Source organism: Mobula hypostoma, chromosome 11, assembly GCF_963921235.1.
Source record: "Mobula hypostoma chromosome 11, sMobHyp1.1, whole genome shotgun sequence".
Classification (NCBI taxonomy): Eukaryota; Metazoa; Chordata; class Chondrichthyes; order Myliobatiformes; family Myliobatidae; genus Mobula; species Mobula hypostoma.
In genome coordinates, this window is record NC_086107.1 from 85,881,247 (window position 1) to 85,900,748 (window position 19,502).

Consider the following 19,502-nt stretch of genomic DNA (forward strand, 5'->3'; position numbering starts at 1 on the left):
GGGGGCTCCTCCAATATATCAGAGCCAAACGCATCTATTAGCAATTTAGAAAAATATTTGGTAGGATCTCCCGTCTCAGCATCTTCAGGAAAACCGATTATTCTCAAATTCTGTCGTCCGGAGCGATTTTCAAGATCGGTAGTCTTAGCTTGATAACGTTCCAATTGCTGAGTTACCGAAGTTAAACTTTTTTTTCAAGAGTTTCAATTTTTCTATCCCTTTTGCGGCCATCTTCATCTAGTTCCGAGATTCTGACTTGATGTTGATCGATTTCACATCTGAATATTCTTGATTCTTCTTGCATCGACTTCAACACTTCTTCAATTGCGGTGAGTCTTCGATTAACTGTATCTTCTAGAAGTTTCTTCATTAGTTTCATAGTTATCGGAGCTTCCTTCGCTGTTCCAGGATCACCATCTTTTTTTCCATCCCCGCTGGGACCCTTTCCGTTTTTAACTTCTCGTCCTCTGGTGTGCATTTTCAGTAAGTAAAAGTCGAAGTTCGATGATATATTTGTAGTATAATTCATTTAGTGTCAGTATAGGTAAAGTTAATAAGAGTGGTTACATGTAAAAAAAAAAGTAAAGGGTATGGAGCGACGCCAAAGTACAGCTCACTCCATGGGCCCCCTTCTGGAAAGTCCTCGTGATTTTCAATAATGACCTGGATGTGGGGGTAGAAGGGTGGCTTGCCAAGTTTGCAGACAACACAAAGGTTGGTAGTGTTGTGGATAGTGTTGAAGATTGCAGAGAGACATTGATAGGATGCAGAAGTGAGCTGAGAAGTGGCAGATGGAGTTCAACCCAGAGAAGTGTGAGGTGGTACACTTTGGAAGGACGAACTCCAAGGCAGAGTACAAAGTAAATGGCAGGATACTTGGTAGTGTGGAGGAGCAGAGGGATCTGGGAGTACATGACCACAGATCCCTGAAAGCTGCCTCACAGGTAGATTGCATAGTTAAGAAAGCTTATGGGGTGTTGGCTTTCATAAGTCGAGGGATAGAGTTTAAGAGTCGCGAGGTAATGATGCAGCTCTATATAACTCTGGTTAGGCCACGCTTGGAGTACTGTGTCCAGTTCTGGTCGCCTCACTAGAGGAAAGATATGAATGCATTGGAAAGGGTACAGAGGAGATTTACCAGGATGCTGCCTGGTTTAGAGAGTATGCATTATGATCAGAGATTAAGGGAGCTAGGGCTTTACTCTTTGGAGAGGAGGAGGATGAGAGGAGACATGATAGAGGTATACAAGATATCAAGAGGAATAGATAGAGTGGACGGTCAGCTCCTCTTCCCCAGGGCACCACTGCTCAGTACAAGAGGACATGGCTTTAAGGTAAGGGGTGGGAAGTTCAAGGGGGATATTAGAGGAAGGTTTTTTACTCAGAGAGTGGTTGGTGCGTGGTATGCACTGCCTGAGTCAGTGGTGGAGGCAGATATACTAGTGAAATTTAAGAGACTATTAGACAGGTATATGGAGGAATTTAAGGTGGGTGGTTATATGGGAGGCAGGGTTTAAGGGTCAGCAAAACATTGTGGGCTGAAGGGCCTGTACTGTGCTGTACTATTCTATGTTCTAAATCTACTCCCCCAAATCTTGAGGCTATGTCCTCTAGTTCTAGTTTCACCTGCCAGTGGAAACAGCTTTCCTGCCTCTATCTTGTCTATCCCTTTCATAATTTTATGTTTCTATAAGATCTCCTCTCATTCTTCTGAATTCCAATGAGTATAGTTCCAGGCGACTCAATTGCTCCTCATAGTCTAACCCCTTCATCTCTGGAATCAACCTGGTGAACCTCCTCTGCATTGCCTCCAAAGCCAGTATATTCTTCCTCAAGTAATGAGACCAGAACTGCACACAGCACTCCAGGTGCAGCCTCACCAGTACCCTGTACAGTTGCAGCATAACGTCCCTGCTCTTAAGTTCAACCCCTCTAGTAATGAAGGCCATCATTTCATTTGCCTTGATAGCTTGCTGCACCTGCAAACCAACCTTTTGAGATTCATGCACAAGCACTCCCAAGTCCCTCTGCTTAGCAACATGCTGCAATTTTTTTTTTTTTAACCATTTAAATAATAATCTGCTCTTTCATTTCTCCTTCCAAGGTGGATGATCTCGCATTTACCAACATTGCACTCCCATCTGCCAGACCATTGGCCACTCACTTAACCTATTTATATCTCTTTGCAGACTCTCGGTATCTTCTGCACAATTTGCTTTTCCACTCAATTTAGTATCATCAGCAAACTCAGATACACTATTCTTGGTCCCCTCTTCCAGATCATTAATGTATATGGTGAACAGTTGTGGGCCCAACACCGACCCCTGCGGCACACCACTCACCACTGATTGCCAACCAGAGAAACACGCACGTATCCCAACTCTCTGCTTTCTTTTAGTTAACCAATCCTCTATCCATGCTAATACATCACCCCAAACTCTATTCATCCTTATCTTATGGATAAGTCTTTTATGTGGTACCTTATCAAACACCTTCTGGAAATCCAAGTAAGTAATGTCAATCTGTTCCCCTGTATACACTGCGCTTGTTATATCCTCAAGGAACTCCAATAAGTTTGTGAAACAGGACCTGCCTTTGCTGAGTCCATGCTGCGTCTGCAAGATGGATCCATTTCTTTCCAGATCCTTGCTATTTCTGTAATGATAGCTTCAAGCATTTTCCCAACTACAGATGTTAAACTAACTGGCCTACAGTTACCTGCCTTTTGCCTGCATTCTTTTTTGAACAGTGGTGTGATGTCCTCCATCTTCCAATCCACCCGGACCTACCTAGAGTCCAGCGAATTTTGGTAAATTATCACCCAAGCCGCTGCTATTATTTCTGCCATTTCTTTCAGTACCCTGGGATGCATTCCATCAGAACCAGGAGACTTGTCTATCTTCAGGTCCACAAGTTTGCTCAGTACTACCTCTTTTGTGATGGTTTTTGTATCAAGGTCCTCACCACCCATCGCATCTATAACATTTCTGTTTGGCATCTTAGATGTGTCCTCCACCATGAAGACCGACACAAAATAGTCATTTAAAGCCTTGGCCTTTTCCTCGTTACCCAATATCAATTCTCCCTCCTCATCCTCCAAGGGACCTACATTCACTTTAGCCTCCCTTTTCTGCTTTATATAGTTATAAAATCTTTTACTATCTGTTTTTAGATTGTGTGCTAGTTTATTTTCATAATCTAGCTTCCTTTTCTTTATTGCTCGCTTAGTGGTACTTCTGTTGCTTTTTAAAGTTTTCCCACTACTTCCAGTTTCCCACTACTCTTGGCAACTTTGTATGCATGAGCTTTTAGTTTGATGGCTTCATTTATTTCTTTAGTTATCCAAGGCTTTCACTTCCCATCCTTACTGTCCTTGCTTTTAAATGGAATAGACTTTTGAGCACCATGAAAAATCTCCTTGGAAATCTTCTACTGTTCCTCAACCGTCCCACCATGTAGCCTGTGTTCCCAATCTACACTAGCCAAATCCTCCCTCATCCCATTGGAGTCTCCTTTGTTTAGGCATAATTCACTGGTATTAGATCAAACTAGTACACCCTCCATTTATATGAGAAATTTAATCATACTGTGATCACTCTTTCCAAGAGGATCTGTAACTATAAGATCACTAATTTTACCTGTCTCATTGAACAGGACCACATCTAAGATAGCACATTCCTTTGTAGGTTTCGTAACATGCTGTTCAAGAAAGCCATCACGGATGCATTCTATGAAGTCCTCAAGACTGGGTGAATCAAGTTGGTCAAAGCAATCTACGTGCAAGTTAAAGTCCCCCATGATAACTGCTGTTTCATTCTTACATGCCTCGGATATTTCTGTTTATTGCCTGTGCCACTGATGTTATTATTCAGTGGCCAATAAACTCTCACTAGTGGATTTTTTTCCCTTTACTATTCCTAATCTCTATTCAGATGGATTCAAGATTCTGTTTCTTAGATCTTCTATTGTCTCTCACTATTGCCCTGATGTCATCTTTAAGAGCGCTACCCCTCCTCCCTTGCCTTCCTGCCAGTCCTTCCATATTACCTGATAGCCTTGGATATTTCATTCCCGATCCTCTCCACCCTTCAACCATATTTCTGTAAAGGCTACTAAACTATGCCTGTTTGTACTGATTTGTGCCACAAGTTCACTGATCTTGTTTCAAATTCTATAGGCATTGAGATAAAGTGCCCTTGCACTCATGTTGCTTTTAAAATCTTTTACTCTTCTGCACTTGACTTTTCTTCACTCTTCTATCCTCAACCCTAGTCATGTGATTCACTGGAGTCCAGGTCCCATCACGGTTCAGGTTGGAGCCAGTCCCATTGGTACAGCTCCCTCCTTCCCCAATGCTGATGCCAGTTGCCCATGAATTCAAACCCACTTCTCCCATACCAATCCTTGAACCACGCATTTAACTTTCTAATCTTCTTAACCTTATGCCAATTTGCACGTGGCTGAGGTAGTAATCCAGAGTTTATGGAGCAAAGGAGGATGAGTGGTGACTAGATAGAGGTGTACAATATGATAAAGGCAAAGGAAGAGTGGATATCCAGAGACTTCTCAGGGTGGAAATGGCTAACATGAGGGGGCATGGCAAGGCCAATACCATGATGTCAGAGGTAGGTTTTTTTTTTACAGTGGTGAGTACATGAAAGCTCTACTGGGGTGGTGGTAGAGGCAGATGTATTGGAGCTTTTAAGAAACTTAGATGGATACATGGATGAAAGGAAAAATGGAGGGCTGTTTAGGAGAAAAGAGTTGGATTGATCTTGGAGGAAGTTAAAGGGGATTGTACTGTTATGTTCTATAGTCTGTAATTTCCAGGGTTGTCTCTATTGCCTTTAACATTTTCTTACAATGTGACCATGCTACTTCAGATAGGACGTGTGAAACTACAGATCCCAGCCCCTGATGACAGTTTGATCCTAAACTATTGTCCTTCCCCACAAAACCTTTGAAGGGGTCGATCAAGCTTCAGCACATCCTGAGCACTAATTACTCTGTCAACCACTTTTAGCAGTTCATGCCATTAGACTGCCAAACATATTTCTGAATGTACTTAATTCTGGCTTCAGTCGTGGGAAGCAATTACCAGCAGTGGAGCAAAACATTTGTGTGTACTCAAAGCTTCCTTGGGGAAGGTATGGCATCCCTACCAATTCATGGGAATGCCTGACCTTGGCAATGCTCAATATGGCAAAGGATGTTATTGAGCATCTTGCATCCATGCATAACAAGTACAGATGCCTACTCGTCAATGTTCAGAGTTTGCCATCTTGAACCTCATGGTCACCTCTGCAGGCACCACCTGCTCCCTGCTATCTGGAAGAATTTGTGATTCTCATATTGGCCGCATTAGTTAATTCAGAACCCACAGAACCAGAGTGGAAGTGAGCAATCTTGCACTCAAATCCTAAGGCAGACATTGTATCATTGTCCAGGCTCCATTTGATATGTTGATGTTAAATTGGAGAGGAGAAGACGGCGGCGCGACGCAGCGCACAGCACCACTCCGGTGATGAATATCTGTTATCTGTCAAGTAGGATGCCGTGCACAATTCTGATTTGATGGAGGCAGACGTGAGAGCACAGAGGAATATCTGGTGAAACTTCTGAAATACCTGTTTCGCTGCCGCTGCTACTGTGTGATCCGAAATCTCCGGAGGGGAAGGCCCCGAGTCCTCGGCTTTGCTTGTTGCTCGGCGGCCGGGGCAATGTCAAAGCGCTCAGCAGAGACGGTGCTCGGTGTCGGAGGGTTGGTCGGGGGCTCGAAGTTTTCGGACGTCAGCTGTGGTCGAGTGCTTCCAGGATGCTGCATCGGCAAGTTTGCAGCACTGGAGGCTCATGGCAGGGAGAGTTTCTCCCTTCTACCGTCTGCGTGAGATGTTGGGGCTATCAGGACTTTGAGACTTTCTTTTTTTTCTGTGCCCATGGTCTGCTCTTTATCAAATTACGGTATTGTTTTGCACTGTTGTAACTGTATGTTATAATTATGTGGTTTTTGTCAGTTTTAGTCTTGGTCTGCCCTGTGTTTTGGTGATATCATACTGGAGGAACATTGTATCATTTCTTAATGCATGCATTTCTAAATGACAATAAACGAGTACTGAGTATCCTCATAATCTAATCTAATATCTAGCCATTAGGTAAGGCAAATAAATTTACTTCTGAGTTAAATAAGATGGATTTGAGGTTTTGGGCAACCAATAAAGGATGTAAATGAAGAACTTTTTGATACAGCAGGAGGCAAGTCCAGGAATCTGATGTTTTAGGTTGTTGGAAGTAGATGTGATTTCAAATGGAAATAGCATTGGCAGTTGACGGATATGGCCTGCAAGCTGTCTGGAGGGGGAATGGATATCCCTCCAGAGTACTGACTTGGACTTGATGGGATCCATGCCCTCTATTGGTGTGACTAAAACATTACAATATGCATGTGCAGGACTGGGGCAGCTGAATTCAGTATTCCAGTCCGTTATCTTCAGCAGCTGTCGTCTGTTGTCTGGTGCTACACTATTTTCATTCACATGATCTCAATCTGTTTCTCAGAGGTCCTTGAATGGCTTATTCTTCTCTCATCCTTTACATCTGTCATGTGATTGTAGCAGGGAGGAAAATGTCTTGACCCCTGCAGTACAATATTAGGAACAGGCTTTTTTTTTTTTTACTCGACACTTATGTTGTTCACTGTTCTTGTGTTTTCAGAACCATGTAAGACTTCGGAGCAAAGTTCTCGCTTGGCGATGCTGCAACGTTACAAAGAGGAAAAGTCACTCCGAAAGATGAAAGAAGAACGCAACAACCCCAAACCTGTCTTCAAAGTTGGGATTTACAGGCCAGATACAATCCCATTTCGGGATTTAAATCTGCCGCCGCCACCAGCACGAGGTCAGCTACCCAAATCCAAAGCCAAGGTACAGTGCTGATGCATCGGAGCAATTCTGTAAATATAAACAAAGTATAGTAGAATACTAGTGGATGAACGGTGAAAGTTACGTTGAGATTAGTGTAAATGGGTGATCAATGGTCAGAATGGATTGGGTGGGCTGAAAGGCCACGTGACTGTTAAAAGGCAAAATCACCAGTGATAGAATGTGTAACTAAAAGTGGCCATGGTAGTGATGAAAAGAATTGGGTATTGTGAAAGTATTGATAATTGTGCAACATGCAGTAGAATATTACACTGCAGAGATGGGCATTCAATATATCAATGGGAACTGTAACTTTGCATTTAGATTGAATGATGTTTGGTTATCATTGCCTTCCACATGAGACCGAACATGTGGACTTCTAGTGAAGTCTTAATGGGTTGTTACGTACCCCGTAACTGGGTTGCCAAACCAGCAGAAATGGATCACTCAGTTGGAGTCTGGATTACTAGAACTAAGAAAGTTTTATTAAAGAAACGAGCAACACAGTAATCGAAAGGATAATAAATGCAACAGTTCAGCAATGTGCACAGAATTAAGATAACAGGATCAATCAAGCTCTATCGTTGTCTAGGGGTAAGTGACCGATTTCAAAGTGACGCAAAGTTCAGTCCAATTTAGTTCAGTTCGCAGTAATCATTGCCGTGGCGATGGACAATGTGGGGGAAGGAGAGAGAGAACAAGAACAAATGATCATTCAAAACGGCTTCCACACACAGACCTGCGATATTGCTCACAAGCAGCTTTTGGGTGGGTCCTTTGTGATGTCACCTGAGGTCACCGACTGTGACCCCTCCTCCAGATGTGGTCGATCCTCTGCAGTGAACCTGGCACCCAAGCAAGGGCGGACACACACCGGGTTGCCGCTGATCATACCTTTCCACCCTGTGCGTCTATGGCTTGGTTCCACAACCAGCCTTCCAAACGACTCCCGCCGACTTGCGGGGTGGGGGGGCACCGCTTCCAGGGTCTCGTTACCTCGTGGTGTCGTGTGTGTCTTGCCTTAGCGAACCTGTCCCTTTTTATCCCCCTGCTGGGGTATCGCCTGTCCATCACACTTCAAACAGTTCAGGGTTCAAAGGGGAAGCCGATCTTGACAATACCCAGACTGATGGCTCCTTCATTAACATCTCCAAATGCTGCTTCATTGTGTTCCTTATCTCTCCCTCCCCTGAGGACAGGTGGCAGACCAACTGTTGATGCCACTGGTGCTAGCCCAGGCCAGCAAACATCTTAATTTATGTGTATTCTCGTCACACTTCCCCCCTTTAAGGATTTTTACCGGGGTAAAAATTACAAACATGAGTACATTATTTGATACACACAAATATACATCTTTATCAGCTATTTGGCTAATACAGAGAATTTGAAGTTGTCAACACCTGACAGACAGTCAGCCATCACATTTTCTGTTCCTTTTATATGTGTTATTAATAATCCCTTAGACCAGGCTCCAACTTAGCAAACTTCATAGTGGCCAAAAACACTGATGAATTGAGATCAATGTAACCTCTCATTTGGTTTTGTCCCGGACCACAATAACAAGGGTCGTCCCATTCCGACTTAGTTTTCTCTCGCAAGGGCTGAGTAGGAGGGGGAGGGGTAGTGACCACAGAGTTATTGCAAAACTTCCTACAGTACCCCACCATCTCCAAGAGCCTTCTGAGGGTCCTCTTGTCTGTCGGGGTTGGGAGGTCAGCGATAGCCTGCACTGTAGCTTGCATCGCTACCAGCTGCCCGTGTCACCACAATTACCAGGTAAGTGACCTTCGTGTGGCCGAACTTTTTTTTTTCAAGGTTCACTATCAAGCTGGCTTCAGACAGCCGTATTAAATTGCCAATACACACCTCTGTGTTCATCAGCCCTTTAGTCACTGAATTACTCATTCTATATGGCTGTTGCTTACTAGGCTGACCTATTGTAACAGACACCACCCAACGTCCGAGTTCTTTGCATCGCCTCGGGACAATCAAACACACGGGTGCGAGTCGTTTAATTACTTCTCCTAAAGAGTCGCTTTGTTCGGGGATTAAGGGAGAGACCTTATCAGCAGACCTGGCCAAAACAATAGCCTTCTCCCATCTGATCGATACCAACTAATCTTTTCAAAATGGTTTTTTTCTCTTATCAGGGGGAGCCTAGCTTCACTGATTTCCGCGCTAACCCCGACTAGGTTCATTAGCATATCAAAAGCCTGTGACCGTCTCAGTTCGGGTCGGTCATAATCAATAACATCCTTCCCCCTGTGCAGCCGGTAAACCTCTTTCATGATTCCACCACCTGTTTCCTCCAGCACTGCAAAATGTCTACCGGGGGGTACCTTGTGGGCCAGGTTAAAAACCTCATCCCCATAACTCTCTTGCACCACCCCCCATTCCTCATCTGCGGGCACGGTACTTGGTCTCCCTTGCTTCCTTAGCACTTCCTCCTCCACACAATAGCCTACTAGTTCCCTTGTCAAGTCTGTGTCAGAGAGAACTGTCTCTGCCAAAACCATCAGCCCCTCGTCTCGCTCCTGCGTCTTATCAAATTCTTTCCTGGCTACTGCTATGTCTGTCCCAGCTCCCTCACTACCTCTTGTCTCACTACACTCCTTCTTTTCATTTTCTACCCCCACCTCGTACAAGACTGGCAGAAACGTCTCAGCTAAATTCACTACCGCGGTCCCGTGATGAACCTGTGAGTCCATGGGCGGGGCCTCAATGCTGGCAGGCTGACCTGTCAATCTCACGACTGGGAACACGATTCCCCTGGCGACGTCATTACCGAGCAAGACTTACACGCCTTTCATCGGTAATTCGGACCTCACCCCGATCGTGACTAGTTCAGAGACCAGGTTGCTTTGTAAGTGTATCTGGTGCAAAGGGACTGACTCTGTCCCTTGCCCAACACCTTTGACCTTTACCTCCCCAGTCTGGGTCTCTGAGCTAAACTCTAATACACTCTTCAGTATTAGTGACTGACACACTCCCGTGTCTCTCCAGATCCACACTGGAACTGGTTTTAACCCCTCCTTCACTGACACCAATCCGGCCAAGATAAACCTCTCGCGCCCTTCCTGAACTTTGGCAGACCTGTCCTGTCCTAGCGGTTCGCTTACCAGCTCGATACAGCCAGTCAAAATCGCTGTTTTCCCTTTTCCCGTCTCTTTCTTTGGGGCAAAGCACCTGGACGCAAAGTGTCCGACTTTCCCGCAATTATAGCAGACGATCCCAGGAGACTTCCTACCAGACTGCTCCCAGTCTACCTTATCCTTCTCACTAGTCCCCGGCTTACTTTCTGACTCTTCCGGCGGACTCTCCCCGCCGTCCTGACTACCCTTCTGGTAGCCTTTACTCGGGGCAAACTTCATTTTATGCGTCAACACATACTCATCCGCTAACTTAGCAGTTGTGGCTAACGTGGCTGCCTCTTTCTCATCTAGGTAGGGTCTCATACCCTCAGGGACACAACCTTTAAACCGCTCAATCAGGATCAGCTGTAGCAGTCTGTCATAATCCCCCTCTACCCCCTTCGAGGCGCACCAACGCTCACAATATGTCTGCATCTCACGGGCAAACTCTAAATACGTGCGGTCCCACTGCTTCCTCGCATTCCGGAACCTCTGCCGGTATGCCTCCGAGACCAACTCATAAATCCTGAGGATGGCCTCTTTCACCACCTCATACCTCTGGGCATCTTCCGTGGACAAAGCTGAGTAAGCTTCTTGGGCCTTCCCTTTCAGTACACTCTGAAGCAAAACAACCCACTTATCCCTCAGCCAGTCCTGACTTATAGCCACTTTTTCGAAATGGAGAAAGTACCGATCCACATCGGTATCATCAAATGGGGGAACCAGCCTAACCTCCTGGGTCGCCCTGAACCCTCCACCTTGGTTCGGTGCAAGCCCCTGCTCTGCCCTTATCTTTAACTTCTCCAGCTCGAATTCCCTTTCCCTCTGCCTCTCTCTCTTCTCGCTCCCACTGTCTCTCTTTCTCCCCCCTTTCTAACTCTTTCTCCTCTCGCTCCAACTGTCGTACCCGGAACTCGTGCTCGAGTCTCGGTTTTTCAAGCTGCACCTGTACCGCGTCTCCAGCAGGTTTTTCAATAGACACCACCTCCAGCTCACCTTGGGGAAACACACCTTTAGATACATAGTGCTCTACGATAGCTCTGTGTATCTCCTCTCTCCTCATTGTCGACTTCCCCTTAGCAAGATTCAACCGTTTGGCCACAGCTACCAATTCCGATTTCCTGGCATCCTCTAATGCCTCCAAGGTCGGCGCCTTTATAAATTCCTCAGCCTCCATTTCTGCTGTTTGTCTTTTCTTTCTTTCAGGAATTTTGACCCAATCAATTTACTCTGTCCCAAATTTAGCGTTTAAAATCGCGGACGAGAACCCCACTTATGTTACGTACCCCGTAACTGGGTTGCCAAACCAGCAGAAATGGATCACTTAGTTGGAGTCTGGATTACTAGAACTAAGAAAGTTTTATTAAAGAAACGAGCAACACAGTAATCGAAAGGATAATAAATGCAACAGTTCAGCAATGATAAACACACATGTGCACAGAATTAAGATAACAGGATCAATCAAGCTCTATCGTTGTCTAGGGGTAAATGACCGATTTCAAAGTGACGCAAAGTTCAGTCCAATTTAGTTCAGTTCGCAGTAATCGTTGCCATGGTGATGGACAATGCGGGGGGAAGGAGAGAGAGAACAAGAACGAATGATCATTCAAAACGGCTTCCACACACGGACCTGCGATATTGCTCACAAGCAGCTTTCGGGCGAGTCCTTTGTGATGTCACCTGAGGTCACCGACTGTGACCCCTCCTCCAGATGTGGTCGATCCTCTTCAGTGAACCCGGCACCCAAGCAACGGCGGACACACACCGGGTTCCCGCTGATCGTACCTTTCCACCCTGTGCGTTTGTGGCTTGGTTCCACAACCAGCCTTCCAAACGACTCCCACCGACTTGCGGGGGGGGGGGGGGGCACCGCTTCCAGGGTCTCGTTACCTCGTGGTGTCGTGTGTGTCTTGCCTTAGCGAACCTGTCCCTTTTTATCCCCCTGCTGGGGTATCGCCTGTCCATCACTTCAAACAGTTCAGGGTTCAAAGGGGGAGCCGATCTTGACAATACCCAGACTGATGGCTCCTTCATTAACATCTCCAAATGCTGCTTCATTGTGTTCCTTATCTCTCCCTCCCCTGAGGACAGGTGGCAGACCAACTGTTGATGCCACTGGTGCTAGTCCAGGCCAGCAAACATCTTAATTTATGTGTATTCTCGTCACAGGGTACATTGGCGTCTAGGCTATATATTTAAGCAATGTGCCCCAGCATTAGTCTATGCCTCCTGTAAGGAAAAAAAATGGGGCTGGCTTCATTGACGGATATTGTCTTTCCTGTTTTCCTAAGGAAAAAACTTCACTCCTAATGATCCTCTTGGATAAAGATTGAAGCTACAAGTTTGAAAGGAAAGTAATGAGATGGGCTAGAAATTTCCTGACTATTCAAATAGTGATTGTGAGCTAGCCACCTGAAGAAAAGGTGGGCTTAGTGGTAGAAATTGGCGGGTAATAGTGGAGAGTTGTTCAGATTGGTTGCCTCTGTGACCAGCAGTATGCCACAAGCATCTGTGCTCAGTCCACTGTTTATTACGTATCTTATGAGTTGGGTGAGTTGATCTTGAAGGTTGTATCAGCATCAAGATCAGGGCTTCCCAACTTGGGGTCAACGGGCCTCTTGATTACTGGTAGAGGTCCATGGGATTAAAAAAAAGGTTGAGAACCCCTGATCTAGATCAACTAGAGATGTCAAGGAATAGCATGTGGAGTTTTATTTCAAACGAGTGCCAAGTATTGGATATTGGCAAGTTAAACCATTGCAGGGCCCTGGAAAGTGTTGTAGAACTGAGATCCAGGGTACAATTACATAGTTCCCTAAAAGTAGTAACACAGATGGCCGTGGTGGTGAAGGTGTTTGACGCACTTGCATTTATCAATCAGAGCACTGAGTATAAGATCTGGGAAGTCATGTTGGTGGGACCACTCCTGGTGTTGTGTGTAGTTCTGGTTTCCATATTCTAGGAAGGGTGTCATTAAAATGGACAGAATGGACTCGCAGCCATGTTACCAGAACTGTAAAGTTTGTTATAAGGAAAGACTGCAGACTGGATAAGCTGCCACTGTTGTTCCTAGAGAACAGAGGCTGAGGTGTGACCTTGGAGCAGGGGTTCCCAACCTGGGGTCAGGTTGGAAACCCTTGTAGTGTAGAGGCATATAAGATCAGGTGAATGTTCAGTTTTTTTTTGCAGGTTGGCAAGTCCAAAAACTAGAGGGCGTAGATTTATGGTGAGAGGGGAATATATAAAGGGGATGAGGGGTAAAATTTTCCACACAAGTGGTGGGTATGTGGAATGAGCTGCTAAAAGTGATAGAGACAGGTACAGTTACAATGTTGAAGACATTTGGACACGTACAGAGGTAGTAAAACTATAATGGTTTCTGTGCTGTATAACTGACTGTAGGATAATGGGACCAAGTTGGCAGAATATGAACAGTATATTCCATTAGGATATGTGGGTTTGAGCATTGTCTAAAGGTATGAAATGATTTATTGCCATAGCACAAATCTAACTGATGTAGAAATTTGTTAATTCTGTATCGGTTGTAAATGTAAGAATGATGTAATGAAACAAATGCACAAAACTGAAAGATAAAATTCATTGTAAAGCCTGGTTTAAACTTCTGCGTTAACTGGACGCCGTGACCTACGGAAGTGGCGTACGCGCGTTCTGAGCATTTATACTTGTGCGTTGGTGTCTGCGTCGCTCGGCAATCGTGCACATCACGCATGCGCACTCACCTGCCCGCACAAGGCTTCATGGTCATAGTAGTCTCGGGGTAAACAAGACGCGAGAGTCTTTTTTCGTGCGAAATGTGTCCTCCATAATTTTGGAGGTCTGTAATGCTTTATGGAAAGCATTGCAGCCAGAGTTCCTTCCCTGCCCTTCAGTCGCCTAATGGAGCACCTATTGCAGCGTAGGATGACATGCGATGCTACCAAACGGACCAATCACAGTCGTTGTGTTTTGCATTGCGACGCGCGGTTACATTTTGGGAGAGGTGCGCGTCGCAGCAACGCAGGCTCTCTGTCTGTATCTTGTTTTACGGCGGTTGGCATCCAGCTTAATGGTGCATTACCGCCAACGCAGGCTCTCGCATAGGGTTCCACGTAGGGTTTGCGGCGACGCAGACCTTATGACGACGCATTGACGCAGAAGTATAAATCAGCCTTTAGATGTTGCTCACTTTGGACCTCTGAAGAAACAGAATCCGGTTTGTTAGCACTGACATCTGTTGTGAAATTTGGTGCTTTACATAGTACAATGCAACACAAAACATTTCTAAAAGTTACAACAGAAATGTTTTTAAAAATTAGTGCAAAAAGCAAGCAAAATAGTGAGGAAGTGCTCATGGGTTCTTGGTCCATTCAGAAATCTGATGGTGGAGGGGAAGAAGCTGTTCCTAAAAAGCTGGAAACAAGATTGAGTAGTGGGTACTAGTCTTTGTGCAACATTAAATTCTGAGTATATTCAAAAGATCATTGCTAATGGAATGTTAGTTGAGTGGAACATAAGAGTGGGTTTTACAGTAGTACTGCATGTCAATCCGGATGCCATATTCTAAGCAGGTACTGCGAGGGAATGAAGTGGTAGTCATAGAATTCTACAGGGCTGAAATGGGCCCTTTGGCCCATCTAGTCTGCCAAAACATTTATCTGCTTAGTCCCACTGACCTGCTTCATGCTTCAAGTAATGTCAGAAATTATGCAGCGATGTTGCATTCCATCAAATTTTGGTTAAAATTGGTGTAGTTTGATGTCAAAATGAGTTAAATGTTAATTAATGTTTTGTTTTATTATTGAAGGATGAAGAGGGAAGTGAACAGTCCAGTAAACAATAAAACTTGATCCTCTTCCTCTTTGACCTTTATTCCTCAGTCACTCTGAAAAGTGGAGTAAGGCAAATAAAGAGGTCAAAAACTTCCAGTGTTTGACAGCTTTTACTTCAGGAAGCTATGATGCTAGCAACACTAGGGGTGAAAATTGCCAACTCTCTTCTTTTGTAATTAGGGGATTCACTGAGTCTGTTTAGCATTTAATTTGACGGTTCCTGAATGTATATTTAATTCATTTATTGGGGTTGCTGCAATAGTTTCTGTCTGAAACAGCTGTTGATGTTACAGCATCTTTGCAGCCCCTTCTACATTAGCAATTCTAAAACTGCTTTTCAATATAACAAGACTAGATTTGCATGCAAATTTGTTGAAAAATAGGCTATTAATGAGCATGTGTTTTAAGTATTTTGTTGAAGGTAATTTAGTGGAAGGAATAAATTATCTTTCATTAGCATTGTGTACATACAATGATTAAATGAAGTGGTGTTGCTATTTACTTTGTAATTGTCGTCTGTTTTGTTTTCAGACAGCAGTGTCGTCTTCTGAGCTGAGAGTAACTAGGTCAATGTCTAAAAATCAGGGATTACATATGACTCAGCCAACTGGGGCACACAGATCTACAGCTCCCAAGGTAAGTTTTTTAAAATTTACCTACAGAAATGGATGCTTAGTTTAGATAATCTAATATAAATTACAGTTTGGTTATTAAGGTTTTAGTAAAGGAAAAATAAGGTGGGGAATACTAGGGTGTTTCTCTTTTCAGACAGAATTCAGACACAAAATCCCACCTGAAAAACTGATGGGAGGAACTAAATTAGTGCATTGATTGTCATCCCTGAAGTTTGTAGGCTCTGGAATGAGGCTCATGGATTTTGTTCCACTCCCATCAGGGAGGAGGCTGTGTAGTGACCTCACCAAAACAACTAAACTTGAAAGCAGTTACTTTCCCCAAGCCATCAAGCTGTTTAACACTTCCGCCATTTAACCCATCTCTCTACACACAACCGCCACTCCTTTATTATTTCCTGTCAGTCACCTTGTGTACAGACACACCTGTGCTGGGTGTCACTTTATGGACATACAGTCTGTCTCTGTATATAAGCTATTTTGTGTATTTATATTTATTGTGAGTCTTTTAGGCTGCATTGAATCCAGAGTAATAATTCTTTCATTCTTAACACTTGTATATTAGAAATAACATTAAGCAACCTTGAATATTGAGTTATGTAGATTGGAAAATAGTAAATGTGACACTATTTAAGACAAGTAGGAAATACTAACCTGTTAATCTAATGTTTTCAGTAGGGTTTAATAGGTACATTTAATGTCAGAAATGTGTACAATATACTGTACATCCTGAAATTCTTTTTCTTCACAAACATCCTCAAAAACAGGAGTGTCCCAAAGAATGAATCACAGTTGAATCTTATAACCCCAAATTCCCCCCAGCTCATCCTCCCACACGTAAGGAGCAGCAATGTGAAGACCCCCGCCCTCCCCAACCAGCAAAAACGCATCTGCACCCTCCTCGCCGAGCACATATGTGTACCACAAAGCATCAATAAAGACTATTTGTTCACCCGGTAATTCGATATACCACAGGCGCTCTCTCTCCCTAATAAGGGAAAAAAGAGGTATTCCCATTGCATAGCGAGAGGGGAGATGTAACAAAACTTGTTGATTTATCATTGCGTCATATCAGGTGGCAGCACTGACATCGAATCTGCCCGCCTCCAGAGCCACGGAAATCTGGCACCTTGAAGGCACGCTAGTCTTCCATGCAGAGTCTTTGTCATATCAAAAAGGCGGCCAATTGTGAGGCCCTGGGAGCGGATCCCATTTCTGCAAAGAACTGAAGTCGGCGTGTAACTCCAGGTCAGGGACTGCAAAAGAACCCTGAAAAGAAGAGATGTTAAAGATAGAAATAGAGCTGTTTCCGAAGATGCAAGCAAAGGAGTTGCCATTAGGTGCCATCATCCTAAGCTCCACCCTACATAATGGCAGTAGTTTGAGGAAAATGCTGGAATCGTGCAATTAAGGATGTGTTTTTTTTTTAAAAAACAACCTGCAATGAGCAACAGGGCCAAGCAGCATTGGCTATTTATGCGCAAGGAAAGTATTGTTTGACTAATAAATCTTTAAGGATGTGACTAGTAGAATAGATCAGATGAATCCAGTTGGTCTGGTGAATTTAGAAGACTTGAGGTCCCAGGGTTGGTCAATGAGGTTAGTGTATATGGAATTAAGGACTGTCGTAGTTTGAGCATTGGTTAACAGACTAACAGTTAATGGGAATACACTGGTTGGTCTTGGGTTATCATGCTATATGTGACCGGGATTGGCACTTGGGGCCCCCAGCAGTTCAGACTCCATTTATGACTTGGCCGAGGATCTGTCATATTTGATCTTTCAAAACTGTACATAACTGAGCAGGAAGGAGGATACAAAGAAAATTGTAAGGAATATAGTGAGCAAAGAGCATGGCAAATGATGTATAATTTGAAAGGATATTTGTTATTCACTTTGCCTGTTTAATGCAAAGTGGTGATAGTCATCCGTACCTGAAAGCTAGCAGGTTTGGCAATGGAAGAGCTGTTGGCATTTTGGCCTTGTTGCTGGAGGATATAAATATAGGAGTACAGAAGGGCCTTGCTGAGACTACACCTGGAATATTGTGTACTCTTTTGGTTTACTTTTCTAAAACTAACACTCGCAATTAAGGAAGCGTGAAGATGTGTCACACTGTTCCAGAGACTGTCTTGAAGCACTAACTGGACTAAGTCAGAATTCTTGAGTTTAGTGGCAGGACGGATAAAGAAAGGTGTTCTTCATGGCAAAGAGTTGAGAGCTAGGAATCAATGTCTACGTACAAGGTGAGCAGAATTAGGTATTCAGACCTTTGAACGTGCTCTGCCATTCCATCACAGCTGACTTACTCTCCTGCATTCTCCCTGTAACATTTAATGCCCTGACTAATCAAGTACACATCACCTTCCGCTTTAATTATCCTCAACGACAGCCAAATGTGGCAATGAATTTCATAGTTTAACTATCCTATACTACAAGTGCATTGCTCAGGAGTGAAGTGTGAAATTTCTTTACTCCGTGAATAATGTATTTTTTGAAACTGTCTTGCCAGTTGAGCCTTGGTCGTTAAATTCATTTAAGCCAGGGGTTTTGTCATGAGAGAATGAAGGGATATAGGAATAGTACAGAATGTGGATCGTCTACAGTAAAGAGGCAGTACATCGGCCATATTCTGTATGAAAGAGTTGGCTTGAGGTGCTGAGTGCCACTGGTTTTGTTCTTTACTCTCTCCACAGGGTGGCACTGTCAAAGCCAATATGGCAATTAATAAGACAAATTGTACAATGCCCTTGGGATCCAGGACCCAGCAACAAAGAGTGAATCAAAAAGCTGGGACAAAAGTACCAGCTGCAAGGGAGAAAGAAGGTAATTTTATAACGACTTCACGTAAGTCAGAATCGGGTTTAATATTCCTGGTGTACTGCATGCTGTAAATTTTTTAATTTTGCAGTCAGTGCAATAAAATACTATAAAATTACAATAAGAAATGTACTCAGTGGCTTTTAGGTACACCTTTCTAGTACTGGATAGGATGCCCTTTTGCCCTCCAGAACAGTATGGTTTCAGCAAGGTGCTGGAATCATTCCTTGGAGATTCTGGTCCATGTTGACAGACAGCATCACACAGCTGCAGCTTGAGATGTATGCTTTGTGACATTGCATGTTATCCTGCTGGAAGTAGCTATTAGACTGCCCCATAAAGGGATGCACATGGTCAGTAACAATACTCAAGTAGGCTGTGGTGTTTAAACGGTGCTCAGTAAGGGGCATGATGTGTGTGCTATTACACCACCACCAGCCTGAACTGTTAGCACAATGCAGAGTAGATCCACGGATTTAAATGCATGCCCATAGTCTGGAGGCTCCTCTCTCTGCGACACTAAGGCGGTGAGATCGCTTCATGTCTGTGAACTTTGCAGCAACTTGCCCCACTACTATGAACTGAATACTGAGGCTTTGGGCCCACTTCGGGAATTTGGATCTAAGGACTCAATTTGGTTTGGAATGTTGTGGCTCACTTCTGTTTGCATGAACAAGAGAAAATCTGCAGATGCTGGAAATCTGAGCAACACAATGCCGGAGGAACTCAACAGGCCAAGCAGCATCTATGTATAGGGAAAAAGTACTGTTGAGGTTTTGGCCCAAAACGTCAACTGTGCTTTTTTCCGTAGATGCTGCCTGGCCTGCTGAGTTCCTCCAGCATTTTGTGTGTTTCTTTGTTTGCATGATTTGTTTTTTTTTGTTGTTTGCACTGGGGTTGGTCTAATTTTTTTTTAATTGGGTTCTTTGCTATGTGACTGTCTGAGCAAACAAATCTCAAGGTTGTATAATTTATACATTTGTAGAAGAAAATACACTTCAACTTTGTGTGTTCAGAGATGCTCTTTTGTATACTACTGTTGTAACACATAGTTATTTGAATTACTGTCACCTTCCTATCAGCTTGAACCAGTCTGACTATTCTCCTCTGACCTCTGTCATTAGCAGCATTTTTGCCCACTGTACTGGTGCTCAATGGATGTGTTTTTTTTTA

At 44.0% G+C, this 19,502-nt stretch overlaps 1 protein-coding gene across 1 annotated transcript in view; it reads left to right on the forward strand.

The window, feature by feature from the left end:
* The window catches only part of dlgap5 (discs, large (Drosophila) homolog-associated protein 5), a 72,657-nt gene that overhangs the window by 13,100 nt on the left and 40,055 nt on the right, over nt 1-19,502 (forward strand). The window contains exons 2-4 of the mRNA XM_063062398.1: nt 6,712-6,920; nt 15,409-15,513; nt 18,206-18,335. Coding sequence (XP_062918468.1) covers nt 6,712-6,920; nt 15,409-15,513; nt 18,206-18,335 — 444 coding nt within the window. The remainder of the gene's footprint in view (nt 1-6,711; nt 6,921-15,408; nt 15,514-18,205; nt 18,336-19,502) is intronic.